The sequence below is a fragment of the Marmota marmota genome, unplaced genomic scaffold, assembly GCF_001458135.2.
Source record: "Marmota marmota marmota unplaced genomic scaffold, marMar, whole genome shotgun sequence".
In the NCBI taxonomy this organism is placed as follows: Eukaryota; Metazoa; Chordata; class Mammalia; order Rodentia; family Sciuridae; genus Marmota; species Marmota marmota.
Window position 1 is genome coordinate 1347169 of NW_026000101.1, and position 27930 is coordinate 1375098.

At 39.8% G+C, this 27930-nt stretch overlaps 1 protein-coding gene across 9 annotated transcripts in view; it reads left to right on the forward strand.

Annotated features, from left to right (window-relative positions):
* Positions 1–12890: 12890 nt before the first annotated feature.
* The window catches only part of Zfp37 (ZFP37 zinc finger protein), a 51360-nt gene continuing 36320 nt past the window's right edge, over positions 12891–27930 (forward strand). For 3 of the 9 annotated variants that reach the window (XM_048783189.1, XM_048783191.1, XM_048783190.1), the window contains exons 1-3: positions 12891–13467; positions 18991–19071; positions 19369–19506. In XM_048783189.1, coding sequence (XP_048639146.1) covers positions 13161–13467; positions 18991–19071; positions 19369–19506 — 526 coding nt within the window. In that variant the 5' untranslated portion in view covers positions 12891–13160. Of the gene's footprint in view, positions 13468–18944; positions 19072–19368; positions 19507–24268; positions 26948–27930 lie in introns of those variants that run through there. The other 6 variants (XM_048783185.1, XM_048783186.1, XM_015492191.2 and 3 more) reach the window with 6 other exon arrangements.

Sequence of the window (27930 nt, forward strand, 5' to 3'; positions counted from 1 at the left end):
ATTAATGCAAAATAGCAGTTATAGCATCTGGAACCTGTCCATGAATATCATGAAAATGACAGAAATTAATAATTGTTTACCAGGAGGTAGAAGACCTGAGAAATTGTCCCCATAACAAGGCCTAACAAAACCTAATAAGGCACTTTTTTTAGGGAACATAAGTCTTTAACATTGTCAGAATTATCAGGAATGTAGACACAACATTTAGTTAAATTAGTTAATGTCATCTGATTTTTGTAAAAATACCTTTTTGGCATGACCTCTGTGTTCAGTAAAGATTTCTTTGTTATTTAGGGCTAGATAATTATATTAATAAACACTGATTATATCTACCTGTGTAGGAAGTTAGGAAGATCTGTAGGCCTTAAACTGACTAAAAACTTCTGGCAGTTTTTTATTGATAGTTATCAGGCATTTTTGCCTAAGAATTTCTCTTCTGTTGTCTCCAGTCTTACTCATTTTGAGAGGTGTGAACACAAGTGTACATTTTAAGTTACATTAAAATAACTTTTTTTTAATGCCCAGGAATGGCTGTGTTTTGTTTTTTAACTGTTTTTGCTAGGTATTAAGACCAAGCTAGTCAAACTGACCTTGTTTCTATCTATTGGTAAGAATCAGCTGAGTTTCCTTGGAGGACATTCTTGTGGAATTTGTGAGAAGCATTTTAGCTTTGTTAGTGTCATCTGCATTAGGATGGGTCAAGGTCTTGCTGACCATGTGGCTTCCGTTGGAAGCATTAAGCATGTCTCTCTTTTTCAATGACCCCCCTTTTTTGCAGCATGGACACTCATTGGCTTTCTGTTCTCTAGTGATCTCATTAGTCTCCCTTATCGGGAGGTTATATGGCCCCGAATTGCAAAGCTTTTTCCCCTGTCCTGGGTTCAGGCTGACTCAGAGGGCAAGAGCCAAATATTGGTTTCTTTAGCCCCTTTATTTTAACCTTAATATTTAAATTTGGCCTTAAACATCTAGCAAGTCAATTTAACAGTTTTAAAGTAAAAATGCTGGGCTTTAACTTTAATGTTTATAACTTTACAGTTAATTTTTTACATAACACAGTATCCTTATTTTATTTATTAATTTTAATGCTGAAGATTGAGCCCAGTGCCTCACATATGTAAGGCAAGCATTTTACTGCTGAGCCATAACTTTAGCCCCTCTACAATTAACGTAATCTTTTAAAATTATTATCTGTCTATGGAAGACAGCTTAATATCTCAAATTAATTTAGGTTGTGTGTTCATGAAGTATTACCTCTGTAAAACATTAACAGGCATCAGTTATTGTGAGTTGTGGAGAAGGCTGAAAAAATGTTAGCTCCGCTTGTTTACCTGAAGTCTGAACACTCAACCCCACTTAAGGCTGAACATTCAACCCCATTTAAAGTTGAACACTTGACTTTTACCTGTCTGGTGTAACGGAAACCCACATCTGACCCCTGCCAGGTGTGCCTGAAGGCAGCAGATGACACCCTTAGCATCTACTGTATGATCCAATCACTGTACAATAGCAAGGCAGCTTGAAAACCAGAGAGCCCATTAGATTTTGGCTATAACTCTCTCTTGCTAGGTCCTCCTCTCTTGCTCTCTCTTTCTTCTCTCACTTTCTCTCTCTCTCATTCTCCCTCTCACTTTTCTCTCTTTCCCTCTCTCTTACTCTTTATATTCTCTCTCTCTCTCTCTCTCTCGTGTTAATCAGACACTGTCACAGTAAAGGTCTCTTGGTTGCTCTGAGTGTCGTGGTCACTTATCTTTTAGTTATATTGAAAATACAAAGTGAAATTAACAATAGTAAAAACGTATTTAGCTTGTATATAATTTTGAACCTTGGCTGAGTTATACATTATATTTCCTATTTGAGATCACAGTAATCTTTCCAATAAAATTAATCTTTGGATATAACTTTAAATCAACTGAAATCTGCCTACTTTGAAGTTATTCTGACATGCTGTAAGGTGGGAGGCAGAGCCTTATCTCAGGTAAGGCAGGGCTCTTCACAATCTTAGGTAAAGTGTTTTAGTTCTAAAGCTGATCTTTGTTTCTCCTTTTAGATAACATTTTATAAAGATTACATATATTGTTTCCTGACTCTGTATGAATGTTAGTAGCACAATATGATATACATCTGAAACATTAATTAAGGAAAGGTTGAGATCCCTTAACATTTTTTTTTGGTGTGGAAAAGTGGCAAAATGTTTTATAATATTAACATTTAAATAGATTAGTCTCTCATTACTTTTTAAAATATCTTTAAATTTTTATATCCCAATGTAAAAGATAACATAAGATTTGGTTACAAAACATCAAATAATATAAATAAATCCCCAATAAAATCTATTATCCTTATAAGTTTAACATTACCATTACAGATAACTTTAGTTTGGAGAACACCAGCTTGATAAAAATGTTTGTTTAAATCTTTTACCTTAAAGACTTGTAAATCTGAAAGATATGAACACATTTAATATGTAAAGAAGAGTAATGTATCACAATTTTATTGATCTTTTTTTAGCTTTTAAAGAAAAATCTAGACTCTGTAATATAGGACAATACTTTAAAATAACAGTTGCTGCTTAACCACAGATATACAAACCTTAATTTTTCCAAGATTAGTTGCTCTAGGGAATAAAACTTAACAGACACAATGTAATTAATATTTTTAGAAGTTTTTGTCATTTTAACTAAATATATCAGTACATTAATATTTGTCTTTAGGAAACAACCTTGAATAGTTTAAACTATTTGTGTTACATATATAACCAACTTAGTTACATATAAACATTTTAATATTTGTATTTTATTTATAGACCTTTATATTACTGAATTAGACCCTTCTGTTGTTTACTTAGATGTATTATAATTATACTTTACTATTATAAAAACTTTTTGCCTGGAAACGTTTCTTATTAAATATATTTTTATATTTAGAATCCTTTAATAATTTTTAATCCATTGATCCTTCTTTTTGTTTGTACCCTGAGATAACCCTTATAAATTTTTGAATTTAGATAAATTAATCCACTTTAATAAGATGAAATATTTTGTTATTTACAGTACTTTAATTGAAATGCAGTTGAAATCTCTTGATTCCTTGTATGTAGAATTATACCTGTTGGGACTTTTAATTTATAGTAACCTTGTTTTTATGATAACACAAAATAATTTTAAAGTTCTTTTAATTTACCAATTTATGAAAACATCAACATTGTTTAAATATTTTACCTTAAGGAATTTAAGGAGTTAAGAGTATCTGATATTTTAACAAGTTAGCATTTTAACTTTGTAAACCAATTAGATGTCTCTAACAAACACATCTATGATTAATTTTATATACGTTTAGATGTAATTTACATATAATTTTTTAAAAACAAGTGAATTGAATAGTATTAGTAATCTTTTTTCCTGTTGAAAACTCCTAGAGACAATGGATATCAGACACTTTATAGATATTAGCATTTTAACAGCTATTTAACCATCTAGAAACAAAAATGTGCATTAGTAACTTTAAAGACATTTGTACTTTTATTTATTTTCCCAATTTAAATTGACCCTTTTAAATCATATTAACCAAAGTTATTTGGATCCATTTTTTAAAATTTTAATTTATGAGCTCATATGTCAATTTTTTTGTACCAGATATATGTAGACATGGCAATACATGTAGACGGACAGTACATTGGTGCACCCACACAAAGCAAACAGACAAACAAAAGCCTTATTGCTTATTTTTTTAAAAAACTTATTAGATTTCGAGTTAACATTTGTAAATTGGCCTTAGAATAAAGCAGAGTGTAATCAGAAAAACATATTAACCTAAGCATATTGGATCAAAATTATGAGTTTAATAAATATAGAATTTTAAGTCTTCTGACCTTTTTCCTGAGGTGGTCCTGTTCATGAAAGCTAAAAAGAGTTGAGGGAACATAGACAAACAAAGGGGGCTTATTTCTCCCTGGAGGAACTTCCCAAAGACGCAGCTTCATTGTTCTCCTTGGGAGAGTCCCCCGGGTTGGGGTCCCATTTTAAACTGTTTTTTCTGGTTTCTTGGATGGCGGCCACCAACTTTTAGCCTGACATTGAAAAATCTTTAGACCATTTTTTAATAGTTGGGAATTATTCATGCTTGCAAATACTGAGAGACAAAAGCCAAATATTTTTAGACAAAATCATGTTTTTTGTTATACAATTTAGGAATAATAATTTTATAAAACACTTTAGTTTTAATCTGTCCTCTACAGGAACTGACATGATCTACCCTGTTGGCCACCTGGCCCAGTTCCTAAGTGAAGGCAATCTCTAGAATGCCTTTTTCTTTTTACCTTTAGCTTTTACTTTTGACCATTCTTTTAGTCCTGTCGGCAGCACTTTACATTTTAATGCAAGCTGTAGTGAGCACAGTTAAAGCTGTTTTAACCATTTTTTTTTTTCCATTAGAAACACACTGAGGTAGAAATTAACACAGAACACAAAGGGAACAAACAAAAACAAACCAACAGACAAAGTCTTGAAAGTTGTTAAGAAAACAAGTTAAAGGGGTCCAGGTAGAGACCTCTGTAGCGCTTCCTGTCCATGATGTGGTGGAGGGAAGAAGTCCTGATGAAAGAGAGCGGTTATGAGAACCAGAAAAGGGCCCCGCACAACACACGGACAGACAAACAGGACAAACGGCCAAGGAACAGATACGGGACAAATGACAAAGAGCAAGAAGACGCTGGAGAAACAACAAACAGCAGAACAGACACAGGACAAGCAACAATCGCTGAAGTCATACAGGGAGATCTCTAATGGGGCAGAGACCACGTCTCGTCCTGCCCCCAGATAGAGACAGATGAGGTCACACAGGGAGCCCTCCAGGGAGACATTGACAATGTCTTGTCCTGTCCCAGGAAAGATGTAAGCGACTGCGTCCAATCTGACCTTTTCCCCAGAGGAGTTGACTCACCCGGTCTGACAGGCCAACAGGAGGCTTTTCAGAGCGTCCCAGGACAGATTGTGGTCCCCCCTGGAGTGAGGCTGAGGAACTTCTCTCAGGAGCTCCCCTCTACTCCGGGGCCGAGGTCCAAAGGCCCGTTGTTGGAGGCAAATTTGGCGTGAGGGTAGGGAAGAAATGGATCCCGGATGAGCCCCCAGATGTTATAGTTAAAGCTTCATCCCGGGGTTTCATAAACTGACTTCCAGACCACTCACGTATAATCAAATCAAGCCTTTATTGAAGCACACCGGTGGTGGCTGACCATAACATAAAGCTGTTCCCCTGATCATCCCCAAACAATTGCAAGAGCACTCCTTATAAGCCTGAAAACCACAAAAGGGATGTTCGGGGGTCCAGCCAATGCAAGCAAGTCGGGTTACAGAGGCGGAAGAGTGGGGTCAGGTGGAGGGAAGCTTAATCAATCACAGTTAGCCCAGTCACCCCAGTTACAGAAACAGAGCCTCATTACCCTAGTTACAGAAACAATATCCCATTAGGTAGTTTTGTGTTCTTAAAGGTTTCTATAGCAAAAGGAAAAAACATCTTGCCCCAGTCATGACCCTTCACCTTGGCATGGTTGTTTTACAGAATGGAGTCACAAAACAAGATGGAGTCACATTTGCTTCTACTATCACAGTTCCACATGGTGTACAACCAAAAAAATGGGAAGTTATACTCCATGTATATTTGATACATTAAAATACATTCTACTATCATGTATATCTAAAAGAATAAATAATTTAAAAAATTTTTAAAGAAATTCTTTTTGACAGTTACATTGAACCTTATATTTAATTTTCTGATTTTGTTGTATCTGCTCAGAATGTCCTCTCATCAGATGGCCCGGCTGGTGATATAAATTGGGTTCATAGGAGCTGGCTATATCAATAACTAAAAAAAATGGCAAAAAAAAAACCCAAAAAACACCCCACACAGCCCGTGAACATAAATTTCTAAGGCAGGACGGCTTGTTGACCTCAAGGGTCAGCTCCAGTGCTGGAAGGAGCAAGAGAGCAAGCACACCCGAAACCTATTTATCGGGGAAAAAACATTCGAGAAAGTTCCACCCAAATAAGGCAAGGGGGTTTTGAAGGGTGGAGTCTTCCTTGGTGGTGTCTTGTGGTCAGTAGACTGTCAGACATCTTGTAAAGCCACACCCATCTCAGGTGTTGTGTGGGATCAAAGGCAGGGCACATGTATGTCACACAGCCCAATCAGGCAGTAGGGTCAGGCCAGTCCCCTCATATGCTCAAATGTGCATAGCTTACAGAACATGGCTGGCTCAAGACAATGTCCTACTTGTTTTTCACTCCATTCTTGGTATTTTACTTCATTGCTTACCCTTAAGAATAGTATGGTCTGTTGAGAAACTGATGTGACTCCATTTTTGAAAATAAATAAATAACAGCAGCTTCTACCTCAAGGTCTGTCCTAAGGAAGGGGGCGTGACCCTTGTCCTTGGAATGACCCACAGAGCACTCCTAAGCACATACCCACCCTGCTGAGTTTTTTGTCTACAAATAACAGGAGAGGTCTGTGGCACCAGGTGTACCTGATTCAGGTAGGCTAGGTAGGACCCATCAACCCCCCCTAGCAACCTCCAATCAGCAGGAGACAGGGAAAATACCTGGGATGATGCCAGATGACCCCCCAGTAGTTTATGGTGGTTGATAACATGTTGGGAAACCATGTAGTTTAGCACGTACTCCCCTCATGGCCTAAACCAATCAGTTCAAACGAATCCCCCTCTTGTACTAACCAATCACCCCTACCCAACTTGTTCCCACCAGTGAATGTGCTAATCAATGTTAAGAGTTGTTGATTTTCCACGGTGTGTAATGATTTGCTGTGTGATGTTGTGATGCACAGAGTATCCCCCAAAACCTATAAAATCTCACTGAACAAAGGACTGGGACTCACTGCCTGGGACCGCTAAGTCGGAAACAGTTGTGAGTCAGGCTCGGGCTTGCTATGAAGACTCTTGTGTGATTGCATCGGATTCGGCTCCTGGAGTTCTATTGGGGTCCCACGAATCTGGCATTACACTATGAGGGTGAAATGGGAGGGTGTCATGAGCTGTGCGTGGGCTGTGTGTGGACTATTGGGCACAGGAGTCTAATGAGGAGATAAGTCTGGCCCTGTGAACTCCCTGTAGCACCCACTCAGGGATTGCTCACCTGATACAGGTGAACTTCCCCCTCAAGCTCTGCCTAAGATCCCGCAAGCACCTGGGATGAGGGTGACCTGCCAAGATGTCAAGCAACCTGCTGACCATAAGACATCACAAAGCAAGACTCCACCATTGAACCTTATCCCTGCCTTTGATGTACCCCCTTAAATAAACCACAGGAGCCATTTTGTCTTTGTCTAGTTCCAGAGCCCATGTGGACTAGATCTATCAGGGGCTTCACTTTTGTAAATATATTTCTGAGTGTTTGTATTTTATTATTTGTTAATTATTTGAGATAGTAAGATTTAGGGTGGCTTGAGTATTTGAGATATTAAGATTTAAGATGGCTATTTATGGTGGCTTTGATTCCTCTGGGCAGAAGAATCTTCCAATGAGATTCTGGCCATCTTCCCCTAAAAAGAAGGGCTGCAAATGGCAGGTGCCCCAGCCAGGAGAATACAGGTAGTGTTGTGCATGTTCTCCAAGGAAAATCAGTCTTTTGAAGAGAAAGGAGACCAGTGTTACCCAGGGAGGATGGAGAAAGAAGGGGCAGATTGAGACACAGGGTGTGGGAACCCAACCTCACACAGGTGACTGAGTTAACTCCCCTGCTGGGCGATGTGGCCTCAGGCACCCAGGCTGCTAGACTGCCCCGCTCTTCTAGGGTTTGAGTGACTGTGTCTTTGTGCCTGGGCGTGGCTTCCTACAGCCCCATGGGTGAAGCTATGCTCACCTGTTCCTTTGTAATATAATCCCTTGCCCTGTTTAGGGTAGAATATTCCATTGAAGAACCTTGTATGTGTCCTCTTCTCTTACTATGCCCTTGGGTGTGGCCTATAGATGTCAGTCAACCTGCTAACAGTGGACATCATGAAGCTGGACTCAGCCCCCTGAAACCCGACCCCTTGCCTCATTTGAATTAGCTTCTCCTCAATAAAAAGGGTCAGCGCGTGCTCGCTCTCTCTCTCTCTCTTCCGGCGGACTCTTAAGGACAGAGGAGCCGTCACAGCGACCCAAAAGAAAAAAAAAATATTTGTGTCTCTTGTGTGGTTATTTTGCACAGCCCAGTTAGCCCAGTTTACCTGGAGTGACCCCTGAGCCTTTTAGTTGCGAACAGAAACCCGGCAATGGAGTATGTGTTGCTATGAAGTCTAGGTTGGCTTCCAGATTTTTCTTTGTAAAGATTAGGGTTAGAAGGACCCGTGGTTCCTTCTATCTGAACCGTTATCTTAATTAATTCTGGTTCATGTCTGAGATATTAATTGAAATGTACTTTCTGGGCACATTTCCTAATTTGAAAGGCTATATTTAGGTGCTAGGAGGGTCGTAGCACCATGTATCTTTTATTTACAGCACTTGTCACAGTTATAAATCTACATTAGTTGTGCCCTTACCTTAATAATGCTCATCTCCTCCCCTGAATCCCTATCTCCACATAAGAATCATATTTTAATATTTTTATTATTATGTCCTCAATGTCTTTCTCCTAGGACATAGTGGATGTTCCAAAAATATTTGTTGATTGAGTAATGAGCTATTACATAAATGAATAAATTAATTAATTAATGAGAAAGCATTGATATATGGGATCACACAGTTCTCTCTCCTTTTTCTGGTAAATTCTAACAGTTTATAGGGCATTTCCTAGACACTATTGTAGGAAATTCCCCATGGCCAAGAGCCAACATTTAGGAGATGAATTTAGAAACTCAGGTACCTAGACCTGAATGTACAGTTGAGCCAACACCAAGGAGACAACAGAATTTTTAAAAAGGTTCTCAGGCTTCTTGGCTCAATGTCCCAGAAAGTTCTTTGATATTACAATTTTTTCAGTCTTCACTTGAAAATATCCTTACATAAACAAAAATTCACACGTAAACATATAACCCACATGCTAATTCTTACATCTTTCCAAAGTTGACTCAACTACAAGATTTTTCTCCTTTCCTATTTATCCTGAAGTAAGACATTGATTGACTCTGACCTGTTGAAAAGTGATTGGACCTCTTTGTCCCAGGTCACCATCCCATATTGCCAGGTTTCTGTTCTCACGACTAAAAGGCTCAGGGGTCACTCTAGTTAAACTGGGCTAACTGGGCTGCACGAAATAACCACACAAGAGACACAAATACCTTTTTCTTTGGGGTTGCTGTGACGGCTCCTCTGACCTTAAGGGTCCGCAGAAAGAGAGAGAGCGAGAGCACACGCTGACCCCTTTTATTGAGGAGAAGCTATTCAAATGAGGCAAGGGGTCAGGTTTCAGGGGCTGAGTCTATCTTTATGATGTCCACTGTCAGCAGGTTGACCGACACCTGGGTAGGCCACACCCAAGGGCACAGTAAGAGGAGGGGACACACACAAGGCACTTCCATGGAAGATTCTGTCCTAAACAGGGCAAGGGGTTATATTACAAAGGAACAGGTGAGCGTAGCTTCACCCATGGGGCTGTAGCAAGACACACCCATTTCTGTGACTGAGTGCCTCAGCACCCAGCTGGGGAGTGTAACTCAGTCACCCATAAGGTTGGCCTCCCACACCATATCCTATTCCTACCAACCTCCCCTTTTCTCCTCACTTACTCTTTTCCAATTTCTCCTTTCTTTGATTTTCTCTCTCCTTTTCAGTGCAGGAAGGTTGCTACCTTATCTCTTCTATGCTTTCCACCCAGCTCTTTTTCTGCAATCCCTTGGACCCACAAGGGCTGCCTGCAGATGAATGGTCAAGGCTAAAATCAAAGTAGCTTAGAAAATTGTTAAGGTTTAAAAGAGAATGTTGTTGATAAATATGCTGGAATTTGGATGTGTGGGGGAATCTTGAGGTTAAAGAGAAACTTGAATAAACTGGCTTGCCTCTCCTCCCTCTGATTTATCTGACAGAAGACAGGAAACAAACCTCTTTTTTGGGGGGAGATGGGGGTACCAGGGTTTGAACCCAGGGGCACTTGACCACTGAGTCACTTTCCCAGCCCTATTTTGCATTTTATTTAGAGACAGGGTCTCACTGAGTTGCTTAGCACCTCACCATTGCTGAGGCTGGCTTTGAACTGGAGATCCTCCGGTCTCAGCCACCCGAGCTGCCTGGCCAGAAAACTCTTTTAAAATGTAAGCTTTAGACTTGATCAGAGCTGTGATATCAGGAACAGTTAAAGTCTGAGGAGAAACAACTGCTCACATCCAGAAAGATGAGGATCATAGGATACTGTGTCAGGGATAGAGAGAAGGGGACTATATCCCAAGTAGGGGAAGAGGGATCTCAATCATATCAATCCTTTTTCATCCTTCAATTAGTTTTAGTTTTCTTTTACTGTATAACAACCTACAACCAACTTTACTAGATTAAAACAACACAAATTTATTATCTCATACTTTCCATAGATTGGAAGTCTGAGCACACCAAGGCTGGTGTGATAGTCAATTTTAAGTGTCAATGTATTGAGCTAGAGGATGTCCAGATAATTGGATGTGTCACAGGAGAGCAGGGAGCAAAGTCTCCAAACCTCCATTCTTGTGTTCCAATGAAAGAAAACTTAAAGTCAGACACTGAAAGTCCTGTAAGAGAAATTTATTATAAGTGAAGATAACGTGGAAGCGAGGTGAGATTGGGGTGACAGTAGAGCGAGGCTCAAGCAGAGAGCACTCTCAAGGGAGAGTGGCCGTCTCCAAGCAGAGAATGACAAAGGAAACTCTTGTCATCTTCAAATTTATTGCTGTTTTATGGTTGTTTTGAGAATTGGGGTCCTCCTTCAGCAACATGCACCAATCAGGAGTTCAACTCCTCTCTTGCCTCCTGCACTGGAGTTTTTGACCTTAGTTGGTCCTCTCTGGAACTGTCATGGTGGCCATCCTATTTCGGGGGGGGGGGGCTTCATCGACAAGTCAGTCCTATTCATGTGGATACTGGGGTCAGTGTGACGGGTCAGTTATGGGTCAGAGGTTACCATGATATGCCTGTGCCACTAAAGAATCCCCCTTCTGAGATAGTAGGAGACCCTTGGGTCATAATTCTAATTTTATTTTGAACTTTATAGGTCCTGTCAAAAGTTAATCCCATAAATCCTTCTTTCTTGATGTATTCCCCCAATCAGCTCCTTTTACTTTTGTTTATCCTGAAAGTTTGTGTACCTATGTTTTTCTACAGGTTATCTGCTACAAATTATTTACTCATCAGCCTTGACAGTAACTTAAAGACAACTTTAAGAGTAACTTAAAGTAAACCAATGACCTTGCTATGCATTCCATTGCCCGTTACTAACTACTACCTAATAGGTGCAATTATTTCTAGGTGTACCTGACAGTGTTTGGGGGAAGATATTGGCAATGTTATCCATTATCAGCATCAGTGGGCATCATTCAATCTATTGAGGGTCTGATGAGGGGGAAAAATGGCAAAGGAAGGGTGAACTCTCTCTTCTGGAGCTGGGACACTCATCTTCTACCTTCTGACACGGCAGCTCCCAGTTCTCAGGCCTCTGGACTCTGGGATTTATGCTAGACCTCTCCTGCCCTGGCCTTCAGACTGAATCACATCGCTGACCTTCATGATAGCATGAGCAAATTCCCATAATAAATCTCCTTCCACATCTATATGTACCTATATGTATCTATATTTCTCTGGAGAATGCTAGCTAATACAGATGGATTCTCTGCTCAGTGTCTTACAGAACTGAAATCAAGGTGTTCATTGGGTTGTATCCTAATCTAGAGGTTCTCCTAAGAAAAGATAGTATTCCAAGTTCCCTTAGATCATTGGCAGAAATCATTTTCTTGCAGTTGTAGAACTAAGGCCCTTGTGGCTTTTTTTAGCTGTAAACCAAAAACCACTCTCAGCAAACAGAGACTGGACCCAGGTCCTGGCCAAGTGTCCCTCCACAGGCCCTCTTCACCTTTGGAATCTGACTTCAGGAAAGGTACAGTCCCTTTTAAAGGTTCCTGATTAGGCCAGGCCCATTCAGGAAAATCACCATTTTATGAATTTAAAGTGGACTGACTTGGGGCCTGATTGTGGAATGATATTTCCTCAAATCACAGGTTTATCCCGCATCAAAGAGGGTATGTTGAAAGGATATCTCACCAGAAGGCAGAGACAATGGAGGCCATGCTGAATTCTGTTAACCACAATATTTAATTATATAACTTGCTTTGCTATATTCAAGGGGTGATGTCAGAAGTCTAGGAAAAAATCATTGTTGGGGTTGTTTTCAAATAAATGGGAAACATATAACTCTGATTTCTGGAACAACAACAACAACAACAACAACACATTAGAAAATGTTCAATAATATTAAGGAGACTAGGCAAAAATTGTCATGAGGGTAGGCAGTCTAGAGGAGTCTTTCTTATGAGCTCAGTGAAGAAGTCCTGAGAATTATATGCAAATAAAAGAGAAGTCAACAACAGGAGATGCAGCCTCCGCTGGGATAACTAGTGGTTTATTCATCAAAGGAAGTTGCAAAACAGGGTACACTTGACTAGGGTAAAAAGGTGATAACCTCGCCATCTCTCTGCCCTGCTGTAAATTCCAGCAAAGAAAGGAGGCTGGGTCTGGGTCTCTGATCCCTCTCCAGTATCTAGGGTGGCACGCGCTTCGAACGTACGTATTTGTTGGGTAAAAGCTCACCAAATAATTGTTCCATGAACGCAATGAACACACGAAACAGCGCACTGAGAAATTACTTCTGCTCCAATCGATCGCTTTTTCTGCTGAAATGTCTCCAACCAATCGCAGACTCTCACGAGATGGGTCTGTTCACTTAGCACGCTCCTCCACTTTTTTCGCCTTACAGGAAAAGATTTATCACGTCTCCAGGATTAACGTCCTCTCCCTATAAATCGATATTGTCAAATCGAGTTTTTCTCTCCCACCCCCCTCTGATTTCTTCTCTCTCTGCAGGGTACACGGCAGTTGGCTGCACAGACTTATTCGGAAAAGCAACTCTGAATTCTGTAAGCAGAAGTCCCTGCTAGGGGTGCGGTGCCATGCACCGGTTCCCACCCGCTAGCCTTGCGAAGCTTCAGGACCCATGCGTCACGGGCTCCCGCCCCCGCGTCCCCTGAGGGCGTCCCAGAAGCCCCCGCGCCCCCGCTGTACGGAGGGCTTCGGCCAAGATGGCCGCGCCCACGGGCGAAACGGGCGAAAGCTCACGGGCGCCGCCATCGCAGCCCGGGCCCACCGAGGCCGCGCTCCCGGTGGCCGCCATGTCGGCCTCTGGCTGCAGCCAGATCCGGACAAAGCCCGAGACGGAGGATCTGAAGAAGAGTGCGGGAAAGGCCCGAAAGGCCGGGCGTCCACTCGAGATGGCTGCGTCCGAGCCCAAGGCCAGCGGCGCGGTGAGAACGGCTATGGGCTGGGGGCGGTTTGGCTGTCAGAGATGGTCAGTGACTGGAGGGTTACTGTGGTCGGTGAAGTTAAGGTTTTGGGAATTGGAGTCGATGCTGAAGGGTCTTTCTGGAGGTGGGTGCTCGGAGGGATCCGGGTCGGTGATTGCTGTAGTTTTAGGAGATCAGCGTTTCCAGGCATCTGAGACGGCAGCGATGGGCAGGAGGCTGCGGCTGTCACTGACAGGTCCGGGTTTCCAAATCTGGGGCATCAGAAATGGGGCTTCGTAGAGTGTCAGAGATTGGGAAGGCCTGGGGGAGCCAGCGATTGTGGGTACCTGATAGTGGATGGCTAGAGACTAGATCATCCAAGAAGGGCAGTGTTAGGGTTGGGGACCGGGGTGATGGGGAGTACTATGAGGATCAGAGGTCCGGGCTTTGGGGGTCTGTGGTGGTCATGTTTGTGGAAGTCTAATTAGCATTATCTGTAAAAGGTGGTGATTAGTGTGATATTATGGGTAATGGAGGAACCAGGATGTCAGTGGGAGGACAGGGGTTGGTGGAATGTGGGGATGGTGGAGGGTTTGCATGCCATCTGGGAGAAGAGATGGCCAGTGATTAGGTGGTGGCATAACTGTGCTACCAGTGAGGAGGTGATTAGTAGGAATTAATGACTGAAGGTCCTCGACGATTCTGGGACTAGGATCCTGAAAGGGTCAGGAATGTGAGGAATTGCAGGGTTTAGTGATGGAAAATTCTGTAGGGGTCAGTGATTGGAGTTCTATGGAGGTTAATGATTGATTGTTTTGTGAGGAATGGTAATTGGGAACTTGTAGGGTTCCAGAAATAGGGGAAGATTGTGAATGTTAGTGACTGATGAGTGTTTGGGTATCAATGATTAGAAACAGACAGATTGTAAGGTAAACACCTATCTTATGCCAGGGAGAATGACATGTGGCCCAGAAGTAGGAGGAAAACTTGTGTAGGGTCAAAGAAACATAGAGAAAGCTTTTTCAATACAATGCAAGTAACCAATTATGTTGTATGCTCTTTGTGAATCCCAAAATATGACTACCGAGAATTTGACTCTGCCATGATGTAGCTCCATGGTTATTTTGACTAGAACTGTTTCAGGAAGAGCTGGTAATAAAATCCTGTTGGAGTGAGTTAAAAGAATCAGAGAAAATGAAGTGCAAACAGTAAGTTAAGACAATTTATGAGGGATTTTGCTGGTAAAAGAAGTAGAGAAATTAACGTTGGATGGAGCATGAAGTCAGGAGAGGGTTTTCTTTTTTGTGGTGGGGATAAACCTAGTGACACTTTGCCAGTGAGCTACATCCCCAGTCTTTTAAAATTTTGTTTTGTTTTGAAACAGGGTCTCCCTTAATTGCTGAAAGTTACACTGAGTTGCTGAGGCTGGCTTTGAACTTGCAATCCTCCTGTTTGGGATATAGACTTGTGCCACCTACCTCAATCAGAAAGAGAGGGTTTTCTTTGATAAATAGCATTAAGGCAACTTTGTATGTCAATGGAAATGATCCAGCAAAAAGAGAAAAAATAGTTGATACAAAAAAGAAAAGGTAATTGTAGGAGTGAGGTCCTTTGGAAGGCAGGTGGGAATGGGATCTAGAACCCAAATGGATCCAGAACAATGGAATGTGCCTTTAATCTCAGCAATTCATATGGCTGAGGCTGGAGGATTGCAAGTTCAAGGCCAGCCTCAGCAACTTAGTGAGACCCTGTTTCAAACAAAAATAAATAAACAAACAGACAGACAAAAATCAAAAACGACAGAAGGAGGGGGACTGGGTATGTAGCTCAGTGATAAAGGATTCCTGGGTTTCACCCCCAGTTTCAAAAAATAGGAAAAAGTAAAGAAAAAAGAAAGAAAGAAAGAAAAAACACAAGTGGAAAAACTGGCCTTAGTGAGAGAAGGAAAAAGACTTCTTCCATTTCCTCAGAAGGGAATGCACCTTACCTATGGATTTGGAAACAGGTTGGTAGAATTGGTGATTAAAGGGCAAGGTAGTTGTAGTCTGTTTGCATTTATTTTGTCTTTGAAGTATAAGGCAAATTTATCAGCTGATAATGGGAAAGAAGTGGATGTTGGAGATTTCAGGAAAGAGGTTTGCAGTAATATCCTGGAAGGAGGAAAGGGTAAATACTCCGATTGCTATGGTTTTGGATGTCCATTTGAGATATGTATTATAAATCTGAAGTGAGTCCAGTCAGTACAGTTGTTTGATTTTTTTTCTTGCAATGTTCAGCTGCAAGATTACAGGCAGATTGCAAGAGGAGAATTAGATTTAGCCAGGGTTGACACTTCAATAAGTGAGTGTGGTGGGGAGGGGCAAGGAAGTTAAGCTTTAAAGTTTTCAGTGGTGTATGTGTGGTGCTTGTTTATGGACTCTAAATAAGAATGAAAGTCGGTAAAGGCAATGTGGGGCAGAAGATTGTGAAAAAGGGGTTGGGACCCGTGAAGCAGAGGGTTCAGTGAGTTTGGAGAATGAAGTAGGAGTGCTAGGGCAAGTGGGCTGGCAGGAAATGATGGTCAGGGGTAGAATGTTTTAGGTAGAGATTTTGTAGGTGGCATAGTGATGGCAAGATATAAGGGGTGTATGTGGGGGGTGATGGGTATGTGATTGAGTTTATGCAAGAAAAGATTGTTGGCATCAGGAAAGAGAGAGGCTAGGCTGTTGAACGGCTCTTCTTCATGGATATGGAGGTAGTAGAATGAATGATGGCAGGAGCTCTGGCAAAGAGTAAGCTAGTGCTAAAGTTTTCAGTGAATGAGGCAGGATGACTTCAGAAGGGTTCACACAGCAGGCCTAAAACTGCTGTCCTTCGACAGACCTTCTTGTAAGGTTGACCTTAGGGTGGCATCTGGGAAATTAAATTTCATCAGGATTCCCAACAGTCCCAGAAATGATGGGAGAGGCTCCCTATGGCTAATGAATATAAATAATGTGGTTTATGCTGAACACTTGATTCCCTTCTGGAGTTTAGACTTTATGTTCATGCAAGCACAGGATCCCTGTATCGCCACCAATAAAAACCCTGGCCTCTGAGTCTCTTATGAGCTTCCCTGATAGAAAACATCCCACATGTGTTGCCAGAACTCAATTCTGGACGAATTAAACATGTTCCCTATGACTCCTATGGGAGAGGACTCTTGGATGCTTGTGCTTGGTTTCATCTTGAGTTCGTCTCATGCCAATTAACTGATTTTGTTTTGCAACCTTTCGCTGTAATAAATCATAGCTATGAATACATCTGTGTGCTGAGTTCTGTGAGTTTCTCCTACAGATCATCAAACTAAGAAAGATTAATGGGTTGAAGTCTAGTGACAATCTAAACAAGCTAGGGATTGTGAAGGTGGATGGAGGTAATTATTTACCTCATCTTTGGACCTTGAGGTACATAAGTCATGGGGGGGAGGAAACAACCTCCACTTGAGGCCACTGTAAGGAAGCAGGAGCCTAGGATACAGGTGGATTTTAGATAAAGCTAGTAGGTGATAACAATGGCTAAAGAGGTTGAGGTTGAGGGCAGAGTACTGACAGCAGTTAGGATTCTGTAATGGCTGCTGTTTGAGAGTCCTGGTGGTGTTAGTAATTGGGCTCAGTGATAGGCTGAGGGATTTGGAGACATGGGAGATAGAGATCCATGTTCCCTATGGGTATAAATGGTTGAGGAATCTATGGGAATATGTGATTGGGTTGTCTGGGGGCAAGCGATTGCGGGGATCTGCTGTGATTGCTGGGGTGGGTCATTTTGGAATCATTGGGTCATGATTAAAGAGAGCTGTCCTGGCTCAATGACTGGAAGGCCTGTGACCATCAAAGATGGGGAATATTAGAAGTCAATGAGTGGAGGTCTGTGGGGATAGAAATTAGTGACATATGGAGGTCTGATTGGTGGTCTGTCTGGTAAGGAGTTATCTTTAAATGTTGAATAAACTTGTTTGAATTTATATATTGTTGGTATTAAAATTCTCCAAAACTCATGTCATCTTCTGCTTCTATAAGATAAAAACATTAATGAGCTTTGATTTCTCCCCTACCTCTCACCCCACCCAGGTATACTCCTTCTTATTTTTCTTACATCATTACTTCTTGATTTTAAGGATATTTTCATAACAGTTGCACATAAACATTGCAAATTACTTAGATGTAATGAGACAATTTACTGGCTTTCTTATTTTTTTAAAGTTTGAATCTGGAAAGTCTCCCGTGTGTTGAAGACTTGATCCCCTATGTAGTGATGCACAGAGATGGGATTATGGAAGTGATTGGATCTTGAGGGCTCTAAGTACACTCCTAGTGGATTAATCCATTTGGTGGACTAATTCATTTGAATGGACTACTAGGAGGGGATGGAAACTGTAGTCAGGTGGGGCATGGTTGGAGTAAAGAGGTCATGGGGAACATGCCCTTGGGGACTATATCCTGGCCCTTGCCTCTCTCTCTGCTTCCCAGCTGCCTTGAGCTGAGCAGTCTTCTTCCACCACACCCTTCTGCCATGATGTTCTGCCTTGCTTCAGGCCCAAAATGATGGAGCTAGACTGATGCCTCTGAAAGCATGAGTCAAAAATAAACCTGTCTTCCTTCAAGTTGTTTGTATTGGATATTTTGGGCACAGGGATGAAAAACTAATACATCATTCATTGCTTTCCATGATGTAGTTTTTCCCAATATTGAAAATTTTGGAATTTTTACCCAGTTTTCTTTTAAAGATTTCTCTTTTGCCTCTTTCTCCCTTCCCTGTTCTCTCTCCCTTTGCTTCTCCCTCTCTTCATTTTTCTTTATTTCTCAATTGTGTAAGTAATGTAATTTCTGGATGCTTACATGCCTAAGATGTCTTATTTTTGCTTCCAAATATAAATTATTTTGCCTAGTAATAAATCAACAAGGGTCTTAATTCTATTCTTATGATTCAGGACTCTATATAAACTGTAGATATTTCCATAGCCATTTAGAAACCTGTTATAGAAGAAAAAATAAAGACTGAATTTTCTTTTCTTCCTTTCTTCCTTCCTTCTTTCCTTCCTTCCTTCCTTCCTTTCTTTCTTTTATTGTCTTTCTCTCTAATATTTGTATTTTTTGTCTTCTTAAAAGAACAAATTCAAAATAAAGATATTTCAGTATTTCTTAATTTGGTTTTTGTTTCTCAAAAAGAAATACAAAATCAGGCAAAGAATAGAAACACTGGGCTGGGGATGTGTCTCAAGTGGTAGCGTGCTCGCCTGGCATGCGTGAGGCACTGGGTTCGATCCTTAGCACCACATACAAATAAAGATGTTGTGTCCACCGAAAACTAGAAAATAAATATTAAAATTCTCTCTCGTTCTCTCTCTCTCTCTCTCTTAAAAAAAAAAAAAAGAATAGAAACATTATGTAACATGCCTGTTGTCAATAGTAAGTGGTCAAGGAAGGAACAAGTCCCCAAACATGGGTGACACTGAACTGAACAGGTATATGCTATTACAGGGATCGGTAACATTTAAAGATGTTACTATGGCTTTTACCCAGAAAGAATGGAAGCAACTTGAACCTGCTCAGAAGAACCTGTACAAAGATGTGATGCTGGAGAACTACAGCAACCTAGCTTCAATGGGTAAGGACAATTCCCTTGTAATTAAAAATGTGTTCACCATGATACATTCTTCCTGAAGCCCTTGATAAGTGTGGCCTTGATTTTTGTGGGTCAAAGAGTTTTAATCCCTTTTGGGTACCAGGCAGGACCACTGCCTTCAAAATGGAAGCTCTGCTTAATTACAGCACATGGACAAGCACATTGGGAAACTTCAGGAGCTGTGTATTCCTTCACCTTGAAAGGCCCTGAAGTGCAAACAATGAAGTTTGATTCCTGAGATGGCTCTTCTAACTCTCAATTTATACCTTTTCTCATAAGCAGGGTATCAAGCTCCCAAACCAGACATGATCTCTAAGTTGGAAAAAGGAGAAGAACCATGGTTGGGTAAGGGGAAGAAACCCAGTCAAAATCGTCTGAATAAAAAAGCAAGATCCAAGCAAGTAGGAACCAGTAGAAGTAAGTTCCTAGTTTCTTGGTGGTAACTTAGGAATTCTTCAAAGAAAAATTTACTCTTAAATTATTCTTAAATTATTCTAGACTATATTTTTCTTTTTTTAAAAAAAAAATTTATTTATTTTTTTTAGCTTAAGGTGGACACAATATCTTTATTTTATTTTTAGTTGTGCTGAGAATCGAACCCAGTGCCTCACACATACTAGGCGAGCGTGCTACTACTTGAGCCACATCCCCAGCTCCCTATTTTTTTCTTAAACAGGAAATAGCTGTAGAAAAATATCAGAGTCTATCAGAGGAAGAATAGTTCAAACGATGAAGATTTCCTAACCTTAGAGATTCTAATATCTCTTCCTTCTTCATGAACCTGTCCACCTGTGAGATCATGCAGAGATCACTGTAGGAGTGAGCCAGTGTTACTTATGGGAGTTTGTGCCACTTGTATTAGTCAGCTTAGACTAGGTTTTGCTTCATTTAGGAACAATCCCCAAATCCCTGTGGCCTACAATAGGAGATTTATTTTTTGCTCAAGCTGTATTACTGTTCTATATGATCTCCATTTGGGAAGCTGTGTTGAAAGAGCATTCTCTGGCAAATTCTGGTCTCTTGGCAGAAGGGAAAAATTGGAACCACATGATAGCTCTTAAATTACTGCTTGGAAGTGGTAGATTCACCCACTTTTTTCGGGGGTTTGGGGGGGTGGTACCAGGGATTGAACTCAGGAGTACTCTGAGCCACATCCCCAGGCTTACTTTTTTATTTATTTTGTTTAGAGACTGGGTCTCACTGAGTTGCTTAGCACCTTGCTGTTGCTGAGGCTGGCTTTGAACTTGCACCTTCCTGCCTCAGCTTCCTGAGCAGCTGGGATTACAGACATGTGCCACCCCACCTGGCGGCACACATTTTATTGGTTAGAGCAAGCCATTTGGCCACTCCTGAGTTCAACAGGATAGGAATGTTTAATCCTTCCACAGGGCTGGGTGCTACAGTTCAAATGGCCATGTATTGGGGAGGGGCTTAGAGGTGTAATCCTTCCATAGGTATCAGTAATACAGACTATCATACCATTCCAATTGTGGAAGAAAAAAGCTGAAACCCAGGGCCCTAAACCTTTGCTTCCAGCCCCTCAGATGCCTAACTGGTCCTTCGGTCCTTCCATATAACCCCTTTTCCTTATCTATGTGCTCCATTGCTCAGCTTTCAGAATACCCCTCTTAGCTTTTCTCCCAATCCCATTCCTATTTACCTTATCTAAAGCATTACTTTTTAAAAATCCACCTTCCTTATATCCTTTGTCTTTCTACCAGTATCCCCACCCCTTGCTCTAATTCCCCCATGTGTCAAATTCTCTCCTATGTATCCAGACATTCTTGGATCTGTCTTTTTTCTAAATCTGTTGGCATGATACTCCTACCCATACATGACTTTCTGTTTCCCTCCTTTCATTGTGAAATGTTCTAGATCTGTGGTCTATAGCATGTCATCCTGCCCATTTTCCCCTTAACCCTTGCAGTCAAATTCTAAGAATTCATTCCTCCCTAAGTTTCTGACTTTAAAGTCACCACTGCATGCCTTCCAGGATGGACTTGAATAGTATTGATTAGCCTGAAGTTCTTGCCCACCTAATCGCACCACCTGAATTAGATCTTATCCTCTCTCCTAAGTGCTGCTTTACCATTTACTCACCAGCTTCTCCTCCTTCTCACTTGCTAAAGTGTTCCTTAAGTTTTATCTTCTATCTGTTCTTTTTTTCTAGTATATGTCCATTAGAGGGATCATCTATTATGCAACTACAAGCTTTTTATCCCGTACTGGTGACTTCCATTTGTCTTTGTTTTACATTTCTATATGACTTGCTTATTTATTAGTCTTAGAGTGTCAGAAATTGAAAGCTTTGTCTTTCTTTATAAATTAGAGGTTTCTTTCACCTTTGCTGTTTTTATTAGGGTCTACTCTCATTTTAGGCCTGTCTCCCGTGGATTACTGTCCTTTCCTCAGTTCCTGTATGTTTGTTGTCAGTTCTCACTGACATCACACAAATTCGGTTCACATTATCTTCCTAAACTGGTCCAATTCTTGAGTAGATTTATTGAATCCATTTTTTTTTTTTTTTTTTACAATTCATCTTGAGGTTGCCACACACTAAAATACTCAATTATTTACGTCATTATAGTCCCCAAATTAGCAGAATGTCTACTATATCTTTTAAAGTTTCATCTGACCCTGATTTGTCTAAAACCCCCATGAATTTCCTGAGATGAGAGGAACCAGTCCTTCAAAGGACAAGTGGAGAGACCCCATGATTTTCTGACCTGTCCATTAGCTGTTCCAGCTTTGACTATTCTTTTATTGTTGACACTTGGTATTACTAACTAACTTGGTATAACTAGAAGGTAATCCTGAAAAATATATCTTTGTCATGCTACATTGACTATTTTCTTGGTTCAGGTTCTTATATAATAATTAAAGCTTCTTTTATGAAGAAATATTCTTTTCCCTCTAAATAATTTGTTGGGCCTAATGAGCTCCATACTAAGTTTATGAAGCAACAAATATTCTAGCTTAAAATTCATTTTTAATTGCTGTCTCAAATTTAGGAAAAGCTTCCAGTCTTAATCAAGTGCTTGACTAGATCCAACTGTCCCCTGATATGATGTGGTTATTATGCCAATTCTATAGTTCAGATTCTCCTCCTGTCCTATCACCATGGTGAATTTCTCTTTTAGTGCTTTCTATCTTTTTCTGGGGAACAGATGTCAATTGTGATTAGCACAAACACATCATTTAAGAGATTCTTATAATGTTACATGTCAAGGGGAAAGGTTTGAGTTTTGATCACTTTCTTCCCAGAAGGAAATTTGTCCCCATCTTCTCTATGCTCCTCAGGCACTGGGAGATACAGTCTTGTCATGCTACCTAGGAAGTCCTTTTATTTAGCCCGCAACCCGCGCAGGCTTCATGAAAGAAGGTTCGAGTTGTGAGAAACCACTAGGGAGTTTTAAATTAAAGAGACAAGACTCTAATTACCTTTAAACCAGCTCCAGAATGGCTCCTCCTAGCTCCAGCCTCAAGCCACCAATTGTGGTAGCGAGGTTTACTGAAGAGGCCAGCGAGAGAGAACACACCAGGGAGTGGACTTTTATTGGGGAACAAAAAATTCTGGGGAAAATCCCATCCAATGAAGATTAAGGAGGGCAGCATCCCAAGGTCAGGGGCGACGATTGGGTGTTCTGGGTATCGGCCACGGGGTAGTGGCCAGATATGCCTCTGCACGGACAAGCCCTCGGACCTGGAGAAGGGTGGGGAAAGCTCTGACACAGCTGTGCCTAAGCACCTCTCGCCCAGCCAGGGAGGTAACTCAAATCACGTTCGAGGATGGCCTCCCACACTTTTAAACTCTTTCTTCCAGGGTGCTGAATGTCTTTAAACTTTTCTAAATGAAAAAGCAGTTAGCAGCTCTGCTTCTCGAGTCTCCTTACTATAGTTATACCTCCAAAAGTTGATCTGCAGGAACTTAGTTTCTAAATGTTCTTCAGAGAAGACTAACATTTCCTGGCTATCTATTCAGATACAATAACTCTTTTCTGTTTGAATCCAGTTTTCATTTTTTCCCATGTAATGTCCATTTATCATGAAGATGGCTATTTACTTTCTCTCTTCTCTTTCTCAGATCATGGAGATTCATATCTCTGTGTGTGTCTCTCTCTCTGATTCTTTTTATTCTCATTTGTAAGCGTTTTCTATGTTTCCATGCATGTATCTGTAAAAGGCTGCCCCAAAATGATAGCCCCTGCTCCTAAGTTTATAGTTTTTTTTTTTCTTTTTTGGGGAAGTAAGGGTACTGGGGATAGAACTCAGGGGTACTCAATAACCGAGCCACATCCCTAGCCCTATTTTGTATTTTACTTAGAGACAGGGTCTCACTGAGTTGCTTAGCACCTTGCTGTTGCTGAGGCTGGCNATTTGCATTTCTCTGACTGCTAGAGATGGTGAGCATTTTTTCATGTACTTGTTGATTGATTGTATGTCCTCCTCTGAGAAGTGTCTGTTCAGGTCCTTGGCCCATTTGTTGATTGGGTTGTTTGTTCTCTTATTGTCTAATTTTTTGAGTTCTTTGTATACTCTGGATATTAGGGCTCTATCTGAAGTGTGAGGAGTAAAGATTTGTTCCCAGGATGTAGGCTCTCTATTTACCTCTCTTATTGTTTCTTTTGCTGAGAAAAAACTTTTTAGTTTGAGTAAGTCCCATTTGTTGATTCTAGTTATTAACTTTTGTGCTTTGGGTGTCCTATTAAGGAATTTGGAGCCCGACCCCACAGTATGTAGATCGTAGCCAACTTTTTCTTCTATCAGACGGCGTGTCTCTGATTTGATATCAAGCTCCTTGATCCATTTTGAATTAACTTTTGTGCATGGCGAGAGAAAGGGATTCAGTTTCATTTTGTTGCATATGGATTTCCAGTTTTCCCAGCACCATTTGTTGAAGATGCTATCCTTCCTCCATTGCGCAAGTTCATATTTTTAAGTAGCCAAAGTTGTTTCTAATCACTGTTATCATTTTTCTTTCCCTGATTTTACTACAGCATTCTCTCCTGCCCCCAAGTTTAAGAGAATAGGGGCATTTGATACTTATTTTATATTGGGATATTAGGGTTAAATAAAGATTTACATTAAAAAAAGATTTATATTTACTTTATAAACTTACAAAAAAACTTAAGCGAGAGTATAAAAATTCACGGGAATTCTTCATTGAATTTCATTGTAGAAGAAGAACAGTGTGATGATGACCAGCTGGAGAATAACCAGAAATCTCAAAACAAACCCATTAGGGAAGTTGCCTTTAAGAACAGAACTTCAAATAAGAAGAAAGGCAGTGAGTGTGGTTCATTGGGGAAAAAAATTAATGTGAGTACAAAACATGTTTCTTCAAAAAGGGGACTTTTTAAATCTGATTCACATGGGAAGAATTTGAAGCAGAATTTAGACTTACCTGGCCATAGAAAAAACTGTGCAAAAAAGAAACCTGATGTAGCTAAAGAACATAGGAAATCATTCAGTCATAGCTTATCTGATAAGAAAGACACAAATCAAGCTGGAAAGAAATGTGAGAAATTATCCAAACAGAGTTCACCTGACAAGCATGACAAAACTCAGACTAGGAAGAAATGTGAGAAACGATGCCATCATAGCTCACCCCATGCTAAGCAAGGCAAGATTCAGTCTGGAGAGGAACATGAGAAATCATTGAGCCCTAGTTCATCCAATAAACCTGATAAAACTCAAGCTGGTTTGAAACCCTATGAATGTAACCAGTGTGGGAAGGTTCTCAGTCATAAACAAGGACTCGTTGACCATCAGAGAATTCACACTGGGGAGAAGCCCTATGAATGTAATGAATGTGGCATAGCCTTTAGCCAGAAGTCCCACCTTGTTGTACATCAGAGGACTCACACAGGGGAGAAACCATATGAATGTGTTCAGTGTGGCAAAGCCCATGGTCATAAACATGCCCTGACTGACCATCTAAGAATTCATACTGGGGAAAAGCCCTATGAATGTACTGAGTGTGGGAAAACCTTCAGACACAGCTCAAACCTTATTCAACATGTAAGATCTCATACAGGTGAGAAGCCTTATGAATGTAAGGAATGTGGAAAATCCTTTAGGTATAACTCATCTCTCACTGAACATGTGAGAACTCATACAGGTGAAATACCATATGAATGTAATGAATGTGGCAAAGCTTTTAAATATAGCTCATCTCTGACTAAACATATGCGAATTCATACAGGTGAAAAACCCTTTGAATGTAATGAATGTGGAAAGACTTTCAGCAAGAAGTCACACCTCATTATACATCAAAGAACTCATACGAAGGAGAAACCTTATAAATGTGATGAATGTGGGAAAGCCTTTGGACATAGCTCATCTCTTACTTACCATATGAGAACGCATACTGGTGAAAGTCCTTTTGAATGTAAGCAATGTGGGAAGGCCTTTAAACAAGTTGAAGGTCTTACTCAACACCAGAGAGTTCATACTGGGGAAAAACCCTTTGAATGTAATGAATGTGGGAAAGCCTTTAGCCAGAAGGCACACCTCATTGTACATCAGAGAACTCACACTGGGGAGAAACCCTATGAGTGTAACGAATGTGGGAAAGCCTTTAATGCAAAGTCACAACTTGTTATACATCAGAGATCCCATACAGGAGAGAAACCCTACAAATGTAATGAATGTGGGAAATCTTTCAAACAGAATATGTCCCTTACCAAACACATGAAAACTCATTCTGAGGAAAACTCTCATGAGTGAAATGAGTGTGGGAAATCTGCTAACTGAACTGAAGATTTTTTTTTAACCTTAGAAATACTCTGAACTTGAAGTATGTTTAAAAACAAAAAGACCCTTGACAAGAACATCTTGTTATCCAGGAGAGGATTTGAACATAGAACTTCAAATAGAAGCAATGGATGGAATAAGATACCAAATCTTTTAGAGAAAATATAATTTTAAAATATTCAGTTATTATAAATGATTTACATGTGTAGATTGAAATATGAAGCTTTAAAAAATAGGAGTAAGTTGAATAATCAGAGCAATGAAGAAACAAGTTGTATATATTTGACAATTATTGAGTTGCTTGGGTGTTGTGTATATAAGTCCACATATTAGAATTCAATTTGCATATCTGCTCATTGCCTTGTGTAAAGGAGTGTGGCCATTTATATAAACATCCTCTTTGATATTATCATCCAGCTCTTTCATAATGTCTATACAAGCTTTTACATTAAAAGAAGCCTTTATAAAAAGCTTGTTATTCATCTAAGTATTGTTAACAGAAATGTTTTCAAAGCAAGGAAAAAACAGGTGAGGATACAAATATGCTGATCGGGAATGATGCTCAATATATATTAAGTCAATTTTAAAAAAGAGATTGCTAAACCATGTATATAGTATCTTCCCACTCATGTACAAAAGATTATGTGTGTTTACCTGTCTCCCTCTCTGTGTATGTTTTTGTGTGTGTATACAAGTACTATAAATGTATGTCAATAGATTTTGTTTAAAATTTTCAGAAGAAACTTAATAGTGGTTGTGACTAGGCACAGAAATATAGGACTGAGGGCTAGAATGAGAGTAAGATCTCATGTTTAGTATATTGTTTGAATTTTTTTTATCATGTTTATGCCTTGTTTTCATAATTAAAATACTTTTAATATGCATAAATCAGCACTATTTTAGAATATCATCAAACCTATTCCACAATGTTGCTGACAAGTTAAAATTTTCTATGCTTATTCATGAATAATGCTGAATAAGAGGTATTTTATATTGAATTCACAAAGATTTCCCTATCAAATACAAGTTCTTTCATAACTTAATAATTACAACTGTAACAGCACTGTGTCTCTTCTATTTTCTATTAAAGACCGAAGGTGAACTATGGTTGCAGATGAATGAGTGTTTTTTAAACAATTTATCCCACATTTAAAGTATTTCTACATAAACACCACAGGCATCCATTTAAAATATATTGCACTAAATACCACTACATCCTGTTCTTACCCAATAGCAGAAATTGTTAATGGATCACTGTACTCTTTCTGAGTGAGCTGAAAGTCAGCATCATAATCATTCTTAAGCATGAATTCCAGGGGGTGTTATGAATCAGTTTGAATCTGCACAGGAGACCTATATGCCATTGCATACCTAGATTTTTTTTTTACCCTTGAATCATAGATAAAAAATTTAGGGCTGGTGTTGTGGCTCAGTGGTAGAGCACTTGCCTAGCATGAGCGAGGCATTGGGTTCAATCCCTAGCACCACATTAAAAAAAAGAAATAAATAAAATAAAGTTATTTTGTCTATCTACAATGAAAAATATTTTTAAAAATTTACCTGAATTGTTTTAAATTTTAAGTTGTTATGTTAAAAACAAAGATGTGACACAAAATTGTCTTATAAATTATTAAATCATTTGTAAATTATTATACTAATTTTTAATACAATATTAACTATAGTATTGTCAAATATAATAATATTTGATATATGTGTTCTTTTTATTTTTCATAGTGCATGTGTTACATCTTGTTTGCAAACATAGAGGTCAGTAATTAGGACTTGTCCTGTTCAATTTTGTTGAATCATAAATATTTCACCTACATAGTAATCTAGCATAATGAGGAGCACTGAACAAATATGTGATTAAACATCATCTGCGAATATTTCCATTCAAGATCCTGCTTTCCTGACTTCATTTCAGAGAATTATAAAATCTATTGAGAATAGAATGTGTGTAGGTGTGTGTGTGTGTTCACACTTGTGTTGAAAGATTAACGCGTGGGTCTTAGCTCTCATTTCCAAGTAACTAATTTCAGGGGAAGGAAACACAATACAAAAGCCATTCTCACCAGTAATTTATCA